We start from the raw sequence: 11,527 nt of genomic DNA, 5'->3' as shown, positions 1-11,527 counted from the left end.
TAACTCAACACTCTCAGTCGCCTGAGGCTGGAATTGAACCCGGGTCCCTGGTGCGGTGAGGCAGCAGTGCTTACCACTGAGCAACCACGCAGCCCCAATTATACCTTGTACCTTCACATCCAAACTACTGACAACAAACAGCAACGGGCCCAGCACTGACCACTGAAGCCTTGTCACAGGCCTCTAGCCTGACAAGCATCCTTCCACCATTACCCTCGGCTTCAGTCTTGTTGTTCGGACAGCAACGGGCCCAGTACCGACCACTGAGGCCTAGTTACAGGCCTCGAGCCTGACGAGTGTCCTTCCACCATTACCCTCGGCTTCAGTCTTGTTGTTCGGACAGCAACGGGCCCAGTACCGACCACTGAGGCCTAGTTACAGGCCTCGAGCCTGACGAGTGTCCTTCCACAATTACCCTCTGTTTCTTGTTCCGACAGGAGGAGGTCGGAGGTCAGGCGGTCTCCCTGGGCGATGGCAAGGGCCGCTGGGCCTGGAAGAGGGCGGGCGCGTCGGAGGCGCTGGCCCGGGCCTTCCACAGCGCCAACCTAGTGGGGGGCAGGCTGGTGGTGTTCGGTGGGGTCAGGTCGGCCGATCCCCGGGACCCGCCGCTGAGCGACCTGCTGGTGCTGGAGCCCTCGGGCCTGCGGGTGGAGAGGGTGACGACGGGCGGCCCGGCCCGCAGTCACCATGGCGCCGTCGGACTCCATGACCGCTGGCTGGTGGTAGTGGGCGGCTGGGACGGGAGGAGGAGGCTCGCGGATGTCCACTGCTTTGACATGGCGCCTGGCGGGGGATGGAGAGCCCTGAGCCAGGCCCCAGGGAGCCAGCCTCCTCCTGTAGGCCTCAGTGGGCACACGTGTACCAAGCTGTCCGACCGCGAGGTGCTGGTCCTGGGCAGAGAAGGGGGAATCCACACCCAGAGAAGATTTGCAAGTATCTTCAGCCTACACATCGACATCCACTCGCACAGATACTGGTAGGTGCCTGGGCGGGGGCTGGGAAACCATGTCTAACTAATCCCACTGCCCACCGCTCTCTCCCCGTATCAATCCCCAAACTAATCCCACTGCCCCCCGCTCTCTCCCCGTATCCCGGGATCAATCCCCAAACTAATCCCACTGCCCCGCTCTCTCCCCGTATCCCTGTATCAATCCCCAAACTAATCCCACAGCCCCACTCTCTCCCTGTATCCCTGTATCAATCCCCAAACTAATCCCACTGCCCCCCTCTCTCCCTGTATCCCTGTATCAATCCCCAAACTAATCCCACTGCCCCGCTCTCTCCCCGTATCCCTGTATCAATCCCCAAACTAATCCCACTGTCCCGCTCCCTCCCTGTATCCCTGTATCACTCCCCAAACTAATCCCACTGCCCCGCGCTCTCCCCGTGTCCCTGTATCAATCCCCAAACTAATCCCACTGCCCCGCACTCTCGCCGTATCCCTGTATCAATCCCCAAACTAATCCCACTGCCCCGCTCTCTCCCTGTATCCCTGTATCAATCCCCAAACTAATCCCACTGCCCCGCGCTCTCCCTGTATCCCTGTATCAATCCCCAAACTAATCCCACTGCCCCCCACTCTCCCCGTATCCCTGTATCAATCCCCAAACTATTCCCACTGTCCCGCCCTCTCCCCGTATCCCTGTATCAATCCCCAAACTAATCCCACTGCCCCCCACTCTCCCCGTATCCCTGTATCAATCCCCAAACTAATCCCACTGCCCCCCACTCTCCCCGTATCCCTGTATCAATCCCCAAACTAATCCCACTGTCCCGCTCTCTCCCTGTATCCCTGTATCAATCCCCAAACTAATCCCACTGCCCTGCTCTCCCCGTATCCCTGTATCAATCCCCAAACTAATCCCACTGCCCCGCTCTCTCCCTGTATCCCTGTATCAATCCCCAAACTAATCCCACTGCCCCCCTCTCTCCCTGTATCCCTGTATCAATCCCCAAACTAATCCCACTGCCCCGCTCTCTCCCCGTATCCCTGTATCAATCCCCAAACTAATCCCACTGTCCCGCTCCCTCCCTGTATCCCTGTATCACTCCCCAAACTAATCCCACTGCCCCGCGCTCTCCCCGTGTCCCTGTATCAATCCCCAAACTAATCCCACTGCCCCGCACTCTCGCCGTATCCCTGTATCAATCCCCAAACTAATCCCACTGCCCCGCTCTCTCCCTGTATCCCTGTATCAATCCCCAAACTAATCCCACTGCCCCGCGCTCTCCCTGTATCCCTGTATCAATCCCCAAACTAATCCCACTGCCCCCCACTCTCCCCGTATCCCTGTATCAATCCCCAAACTATTCCCACTGTCCCGCCCTCTCCCCGTATCCCTGTATCAATCCCCAAACTAATCCCACTGCCCCCCACTCTCCCCGTATCCCTGTATCAATCCCCAAACTAATCCCACTGCCCCCCACTCTCCCCGTATCCCTGTATCAATCCCCAAACTAATCCCACTGCCCCGCTCTCTCCCTGTATCCCTGTATCAATCCCCAAACTAATCCCACTGTCCCGCTCTCTCCCTGTATCCCTGTATCAATCCCCAAACTAATCCCACTGCCCCCCACTCTCCCTGTATCCCTGTATCAATCCCCAAACTAATCCCACTGTCCCGCCCTCTCCCCGTATCCCTGTATCAATCCCCAAACTAATCCCACTGCCCCGCACTCTCGCCGTATCCCTGTATCAATCCCCAAACTAATCCCACTGCCCCGCACTCTCGCCGTATCCCTGTATCAATCCCCAAACTAATCCCACTGCCCCGCTCCCTCACTGTATCCCTGTATCAATCCCCAAACTAATCCCACTGCCCCACTCTCTCCCTGTATCCCTGTATCAATCCCCAAACTAATCCCACTGCCCCGCTCTCTCCCCGTATCAATCCCCAAACTAATCCCACTGCCCCGCTCTCTCCCCGTATCAATCCCCAAACTAATCCCACTGCCCCGCTCTCTCCCTGTATCCCTGTATCAATCCCCAAACTAATCCCACTGCCCCGCACTCTCGCCGTATCCCTGTATCAATCCCCAAACTAATCCCACTGCCCCGCGCTCTCCCTGTATCCCTGTATCAATCCCCAAACTAATCCCACTGCCCCGCGCTCTCCCTGTATCCCTGTATCAATCCCCAAACTAATCCCACTGCCCCGCACTCTCGCCGTATCCCTGTATCAATCCCCAAACTAATCCCACTGCCCTGCTCCCTCACTGTATCCCTGTATCAATCCCCAAACTAATCCCACTGCCCCGCTCTCTCCCTGTATCCCTGTATCAATCCCCAAACTAATCCCACTGCCCCGCACTCTCCCTGTATCCCTGTATCAATCCCCAAACTAATCCCACTGCCCCGCACTCTCCCTGTATCCCTGTATCAATCCCCAAACTAATCCCACTGCCCCGCACTCTCCCTGTATCCCTGTATCAATCCCCAAACTAATCCCACTGCCCCGCTCTCTCCCCGTGTCCCTGTATCAATCCCCAAACTAATCCCACTGTCCCCCTCTCTCCCCGTATCCCTGTATCAATCCCCAAACTAATCCCACTGCCCCGCACTCTCCCTGTATCCCTGTATCAATCCCCAAACTAATCCCACTGTCCCCCGCTCTCTCCCCGTATCCCTGTATCAATCCCCAAACTAATCCCACTGCCCCGCTCTCTCCCCGTATCTTTCGCTGAGTGACTGGGAATGTGTTGCTGCTAACTGGGTAAATCAGGAATTTCCGAAGGGAATGGGCGGGTGTGGTGATGGGAACGAAGTGGGGCTGATTGAAAAGAGCGTGGATGTGCGACCCAGTCCATTCGGAAGTGGCCAGCTCTCACCCAAAGGGCTGAGTGATCTTATCCCAGATCCTGAAGGAACGTTCGAGGGTGTTTGTTCTGAGTAGGATCGCACTGTTTTTGCCATGGCAGGGCAGGCTCTGAGCCCCTCGGGATTTAGTGATGTTCAGCACGGAAACAGCCCCTTCGGCCCAACCCGAAGATATAAAAGAGACCTAAGGGGTAACGTTTTCCCCCAGAGGGTGGTACGTGTATGGAATGAGCTGCCAGAGGATGTGGTGGAGGCTGGTACAATTACAGCATTTAAGAGGCATCTGGATGGGTATATGAATAGGAAGGGTTTCGGGGGATATGGGCCGGGTGCTGGCAGGTGGGACTAGATTGGGTTGGGATATCTGGTCAGACCTATGTCCTTATTGAATGTGGACTTATAAAGTGTCTCAAAAATGTTGGCATTAAGACTGGAGAGGGTTTTACTATTTATTCTAAAAGAGGATCCGAGAGAGTCGCAGATATACTAATAACGTTCAAAGAATGTGAAACATGGTACAGGTCTGCCCGCAAGGAGAGATACCAGGATCAGTCACCTCCCTCGATGCAGAGGAAGCAATCGATCGGGGAGAATGGCCATATCTCTTTTATACTATGGACCGGTTTGGTGTTGGAGAGGTCTTTACCAAGTGGGTCGCAGTATTGTACACCGAACCCTAAGATCAGCGGTGATTACCAATGGTGTAACATCGGGTAACCTTAGTGTTGGCAGAAATTGTCATTAAGAGGCCTTCTCTCACCAGTATTTACCCTGGTGATCGAACCACTAGAGGAAGCTATCTGAACTGCAGGTTAGGGTGGATTGGCCATGCTAAATTATCCCATAGTGTTCAGGGATGTGTAGGTTAGGGTGGATTGGCCATGCTAAATTATCCCATAGTGCTCAGGGATGTGTAGGTTAGGGTGGATTGGCCATGCTAAATTACCCATAGTGTTCAGGGATGTGTAGGTTAGGGTGGATTGGCCATGCTAAATTATCCCATAGTGATCAGGGATGTGTAGGTTAGGGTGGATTGGCCATGCTAAATTACCCCATAGTGTTCAGGGATGTGTAGGTTAGGGTGGATTGGCCATGCTAAATTACCCCATAGTGTTCAGGGATGTGCAGGTCAGGGTGGATTGGCCATGCTAAATTACCCCATAGTGTCCAGGGATGTGCAGGTTAGGGTGGATTGGCCATGCTAAATTACCCCATAGTGTTCAGGGATGTGTAGGTTAGGGTGGATTGGCCATGCTAAATTATCCCATAGTGTTCAGGGATGTGCAGGTTAGGGTGGATTGGCCATGCTAAATTACCCCATAGTGTTCAGGGATGTGTAGGTTAGGGTGGATTGGCCATGCTAAATTACCCATAGTGTTCAGGGATGTGTAGGTTAGGGTGGATTGGCCATGCTAAATTACCCATAGTGTTCAGGGATGTGTAGGTTAGGGTGGATTGGCCATGCTAAATTACCCATAGTGCTCAGGGATGTGTAGGTTTGGGTGGATTGGCCATGCTAAATTACCCATAGTGTTCAGGGATGTGTAGGTTTGGGTGGATTGGCCATGCTAAATTACCCCATAGTGTTCAGGGATGTGTAGGTTTGGGTGGATTGGCCATGCTAAATTACCCATAGTGTTCAGGGATGTGAAGGTTAGGGTGGATTGGCTATGCTAAATTACCCCATAGTGTTCAGGGATGTGCAGGTTAGGGTGGATTGGCCATGCTAAATTACCCCATAGTGCTCAGGGATGTGTAGGTTAGGGTGGATTGGCTATGCTAAATTACCCCATAGTGTTCAGGGATGTGCAGGTTAGGGTGGATTGGCCATGCTAAATTACCCCATAGTGCTCAGGGATGTGTAGGTTAGGGTGGATTGGCCATGCTAAATTACCCATAGTGCTCAGGGATGTGTAGGTTAGGGTGGATTGGCCATGCTAAATTACCCCATAGTGCTCAGGGATGTGTAGGTTAGGGTGGATTGGCCGTGCTAAATTACCCCATAGTGCTCAGGGATGTGAGGTTAGGGTGGATTGGCCATGCTAAATTACCCATAGTGCTCAGGGATGTGTAGGTTAGGGTGGATTGGCCATGCTAAATTACCCATAGTGTTCAGGGATGTGCAGGTTAGGGTGGGTTGGCCATGCTAAATTACCCCATAGTGCTCAGGGATGTGTAGGTTAGGGTGGATTGGCTATGCTATATTACCCCATAGTGTTCAGGGATGTGTAGGTTAGGGTGGATTGGCCATGCTATATTACCCCATAGTGTTCAGGGATGTGCAGGTTAGGGTGGATTGGCCATGCTATATTACCCCATAGTGTTCAGGGATGTGCAGGTTAGGGTGGATTGGCCATGCTAAATTACCCCATAGTGTTCAGGGATGTGCAGGTTAGGGTCGATTGGCCATGCTAATTTACCCCATAGTGTTCAGGGATGTGCAGGTTAGGGTGGATTGGCCATGCTAAATTACCCCATAGTGTTCAGGGATGTGCAGGTTAGGGTGGATTGGCCATGCTAAATTACCCCATAGTGTTCAGGGATGTGCAGGTTAGGGTGGATTGGCCATGCTAAATTACCCCATAGTGTTCAGGGATGTGTAGGTTAGGGTGGATTGGCCATGCTAAATTACCCCATAGTGCTCAGGGATGTGTAGGTTAGGGTGGATTGGCCATGCTATATTACCCCATGGTGTTCAGGGATGTGTAGGTTAGGGTGGATTGGCCATGCTAAATTACCCCATGGTGTTCAGGGATGTGTAGGTTAGGGTGGATTGGCCATGCTAAATTACCCCATGGTGTTCAGGGATGTGTAGGTTAGGGTGGATTGGCCATGCTAAATTACCCCATGGTGTTCAGGGATGTGTGGGTTAGGGTGGATTGGCCATGCTAAATTACCCCATAGTGTTCAGGGATGTGTGGGTTAGGGTGGATTGGCCATGCTAAATTACCCCATTGTGTTCAGGGATGTGTGGGTTAGGGTGGATTGGCCATGCTAAATTACCCCATAGTGTTCAGGGATGTGCAGGTTAGGGTGGATTGTCCATGCTAAATTACCCCATAGTGTTCAGGGAGGTGTAGGTTAGGGTGGATTGGCCATGCTAAATTACCCCATAGTGTTCAGGGATGTGCAGGTTAGGGTGGATTGTCCATGCTAAATTACCCATAGTGTTCAGGGATGTGCAGGTTAGGGTGGATTGTCCATGCTAAATTACCCCATAGTGTTCAGGAGGTGTAGGTTAGGGTGGATTGGCCATGCTAAATTACCCATAGTGCTCAGGGATGTGTAGGTTAGGGTGGATTGGCCATGCTAAATTACCCATAGTGCTGAGGGATGTGTAGGTTAGGGTGGATTGGCCATGCTAAATTACCCATAATGTTCAGGGATGTGCAGGTTAGGGTGGATTGGCCATGCTAAATTACCCCATGGTGTTCAGGGATGTGTCGGTTAGGGTGGATTGGCCATGCTAAATTACCCCATGGTGTTCAGGGATGTGTAGGTTAGGGTGGATTGGCCATGCTAAATTACCCCATGGTGTTCAGGGATGTGTGGGTTAGGGTGGATTGGCCATGCTAAATTACCCCATGGTGTTCAGGGATGTGTGGGTTAGGGTGGATTGGCCATGCTAAATTACCCCATGGTGTTCAGGGATGTGTGGGTTAGGGTGGATTGGCCATGCTAAATTACCCCATGGTGTTCAGGGATGTGTGGGTTAGGGTGGATTGGCCATGCTAAATTACCCATAGTGCTCAGGGATGTGCAGGTTAGGGTGGATTGGCCATGCTAAATTACCCCATGGTGTTCAGGGATGTGTGGGTTAGGGTGGATTGGCCATGCTAAATTACCCCATGGTGTTCAGGGATGTGTGGGTTAGGGTGGATTGGCCATGCTAAATTACCCCATGGTGTTCAGGGATGTGTGGGTTAGGGTGGATTGGCCATGCTAAATTACCCATAGTGCTCAGGGATGTGCAGGTTAGGGTGGATTGGCCATGCTAAATTACCCATAGTGCTCAGGGATGTGTAGGTTAGGGTGGATTGGCCATGCTAAATTACCCCATAGTGCTCAGGGATGTGCAGGTTAGGGTGGATTGGCCATGCTAAATTACCCATAGTGCTCAGGGATGTGCAGGTTAGGGTGGATTGGCCATGCTAAATTACCCCATAGTGATCAGGGATGTGCAGGTTAGGGTGGATTGGCCATGCTAAATTACCCATAGTGTTCAGGGATGTGCAGGTTAGGGTGGATTGGCCGTGCTAAATTACCCCATAGTGATCAGGGATGTGCAGGTTAGGGTGGATTGGCCATGCTAAATTACCCCATAGTGATCAGGGATGTGCAGGTTAGGGTGGATTGGCCATGCTAAATTACCCCATAGTGCTCAGGTAAATATTGAGCCGTGGGGAATAGGTTTCTCTCCGGAGATTGGGCGTGAGCCCGTTGGGCCTGTTTCGGCCGTGCCGGAATTCTGACACTGCTGGTCGATTCCCAAACCATTCCAGGTATAAGGAATGTGAGTCCAGGACAGCTTCGAGATCAGGCCACACAGCCATCCTGACCAAAGTGCCCGGACCCACCACAGGAGGATACCAACTCCTGGTCTTCGGCGGGCGCAACTCTGCCGACTTCGAGCCCGTGCGGATCTGGACGGAAGGCGAGGTCCGGGTGAGTGTCCCGAGGGTTGTGTGGGGGTGGCTGGGGCGGGGAAACGGAGACACAGGGGGAGGTGTGACTGCGGTCTGATGAGCCAACGCTTCCTCTCTTCACGCCCTGCTCCGACAGCCGGAACAGACGCACGCCCCCGGTCTGGTCGGGCACCTCCACTCCCTCGTCACGTCGGGTGCAGCAGCTGTCAGGAACCCCCCTGCCCTGAGGCATCACTCCATGACCCTGGTGGGACCCTTCGCTGTGCTCTACGGGGGAGAGTGTTTCAACAAAACCATCGACACCGTCTGCAACGACCTCTTCATCTACGACACACGTACGTTACACTCTGCGCAGTGTAGAGGGAGCTTTACTCTGTATCTAACCCCGTCCTGTCCCTGTCCTGGGAGTGTTTGATGGGGGGACAGTGTAGAGGGAGCTTTACTCTGTATCTAATCCTGTGCTGTCCCTGTCCTGGGAGTGTTTGATGGGGGACAGTGTAGAGGGAGCTTTACGCTGTATCTAACCCTGTGCTGTCCCTGTCCTGGGAGTGTTTGATGGGGGACAGTGTAGAGGGAGTTTCACTCTGTATCTAACCCCGTGTTGTCCCTGTCCTGGGAGTGTTTGATGGGGGACAGTGTAGAGGGAGCTTTACTCTGTATCTAACCCCGTGCTGTCCCTGTCCTGGGAGTGTTTGATGGGGGGACAGTGTAGAGTGAGCTTTACTCTGTATCTAACCCCATGCTGTCCCTGTCCTGGGAGTGTTTGATGGGGGGGGGACAGTGTAGAGGGAGCTTTACTCGGTATCTAACCCCGTGCTGTCCCGGTCCTGGGAGTGTTTGATGGGGACAGTGTAGAGAGAGCTTTACTCTGTATCTAACCCCGTGCTGTCCCTGTCCTGGGAGTGTTTGATGGGGGGACAGTGTAGAGTGAGCTTTACTCTGTATCTAACCCCATGCTGTCCCTGTCCTGGGAGTGTATGATGGGGGACAGTGTAGAGGGAGCTTTACTGAGGCCTGACGCGTGCTGACCGGGCTGTATTTTCCCAGGGTCTCCCGGTGGGATGTGGTACCACGTGACTGGCAGTGACCCGGAGATGAAGAGGTTTGCTCACCGGGTGGTGGTGCTGGGAGACCGTCTGTGCCTCACCGGGGGGAGAGGAAGAGATGGAAGGAGCTGCAGCCCCCGGATCTACACCCTGGGGCCCCCGACCTGACGGCCATTTTGGGGAGGACACGGATTGGGAATTGTCCAAATAAAATTCCAAAGAGTTCCTGCACACTCTGGCCTGAACGTTTCATTTTTGTCTGCCTTTCGTATCAAGTCACAGAGACGTACAGCATGGGAAACAGACCCTTCGGCCCAACCCGTCCATGCCGACCCAGATATCCCAACCCAATCTAGTCCCACCTGCCAGCACCCGGCCCATATCCCCCCAAACCCTTCCTATTCATAAACCCATCCAGATGCCTCTTAAATGCTGTCATTGTACCAGCCTCCACCACTTCCTCTGGCAGCTCATTCCATCCACGTACCACCCTCTGGGGGAAAACGTTGCCCCTTAGGTCCCTTTTATATCTTTCCCCTCTCGCCCTAAACCTATGCCCCTCTAGTTCTGGACTCCCCCCACCCCAGGGGAAAAGACTTTGCCTATTTACCCTATCCATGCCCCTCATGATTTTATAAACCTCTATAAGGTCACCCCTCAGCCTCCGACGCTCCAGGGAAAACAGCCCCAGCCTGTTCAGCCTCTCCCTGTAGCTCAGACCCTCCAACCCTGGCAACATCCTTGTAAATCTTTTCTGAACCCTTTCAAGTTTCACAACATCTTTCCGATAGGAAGGAGACCAGAATTGCACGCAATATTCCAACAGTGGCCTAACCAATGTCCTGTACAGCCGCAACATGACCCTCCCAACTCCTGTACTCAATACTCTGACCAATAAAGGAAAGCATACCAAACGCTGCCTTCACTATCCTATGCAGGGCTTTTCCTTGGTTAAGAATGAGAGAGAGATATTTGCTTCTCCCGGAGAGGGCAGGAGGCTACCCTGACTACGGGGATAGTTGCACAGATCTAGAAGCCAATTTGTCTCTGAACTCTTTGTCGAAGTCAGCCTAGAATCTGTCCGGTTTCCCGGCCTGGACCTGCCCCACCACCTCCTACGCTCCCTGCCTGGTCAGGGGGCCGGGCGTTCAAAAGCCACACCTGCTCCAAGGTTAAACCCGAGAGGGCCAGATTTTAAAAAAATAACGTCTCCCATCTTCCTCTCGCTATCTTCCGACTTACACGACTCAAAATAGAACTTTCTAAAAGCCGTATTGATCTTTTTTTGTAAGGAGTCGCTCCCCTTCGTGATATGATCTCGGATGGCAGCCTGAGGTAGATGTGAGAAGATCCTTGGGCTGGAACGTAGCCGGTCTGCTGATCTGAACCTTTACGCCATTATTCTTGTCAAAGTGCGGCCCCGCTAGCTGCCAATATCCTTGGGCCCCTCCTATTATTGGGTTTGGGTATTAAAACTGTCCCCTCCTGTTTCTCAGACTGTCTGGGACGCGACCTGTTTTTAATCAGAGGGAAGGGAGTCACCGTGCGTTCATATGAATTGACAATAAATCTTTTCTCAAGCCCCAGGAGGGTGGTGCTGGACTCTCGACCATGCTCCCCAGTCGACACTTTCTCCCAGAAATCGTTTCTGCGTTGGGTCGCGCAGCTGTTTCTGGGTCCGTTTCCGTCCCCGGCCTAGCGGAATGCCTCCCTCACCTATGGGTTCCATCGAGAGATCTACTTCACTCTCTCACATGTATACCTCAAACCTGCTAATGTTAGCTACAGGGTGGGAACAGTCCCTTCAGCCCAACAAGTCCACCCCTAACTAACCCACCCTAACCTGCACATCCCTGAACACTATGGGGTAATTTAGCATGGCCAATCCACCCTAACCTACACATCCCTGAGCACTATGGGGTAATTTAGCATGGCCAATCCACCCTAACCTACACATCCCTGAGCACTATGGGGTAATTTAGCATGGCCAATCCACCCTAACCTACACATCCCTGAGC

The 11,527-nt window shown here is 53.1% G+C and overlaps 1 protein-coding gene across 1 annotated transcript; it reads left to right on the top strand.

Moving 5' to 3' along the window:
- Positions 1–437: 437 nt before the first annotated feature.
- LOC132808813 (kelch domain-containing protein 9-like) lies at positions 438–9,732 on the top strand (the record flags this gene model as incomplete). Its single annotated transcript, XM_060822253.1, has 4 exons — positions 438–976; positions 8,320–8,482; positions 8,600–8,798; positions 9,511–9,732. Coding segments are annotated over 4 exons (1,068 nt in total), but the record flags the coding sequence as incomplete, so codon positions are not given.
- Between the last annotated feature and the right edge of the window lie 1,795 nt (positions 9,733–11,527).

This window comes from Hemiscyllium ocellatum (genome assembly GCF_020745735.1).
Source record: "Hemiscyllium ocellatum isolate sHemOce1 chromosome 40 unlocalized genomic scaffold, sHemOce1.pat.X.cur. SUPER_40_unloc_10, whole genome shotgun sequence".
Taxonomy (NCBI): domain Eukaryota; kingdom Metazoa; phylum Chordata; class Chondrichthyes; order Orectolobiformes; family Hemiscylliidae; genus Hemiscyllium; species Hemiscyllium ocellatum.
The sequence above is the reverse complement of the archived record's forward strand: the minus strand, read 5'-3'. Positions and strand labels throughout refer to the sequence as shown.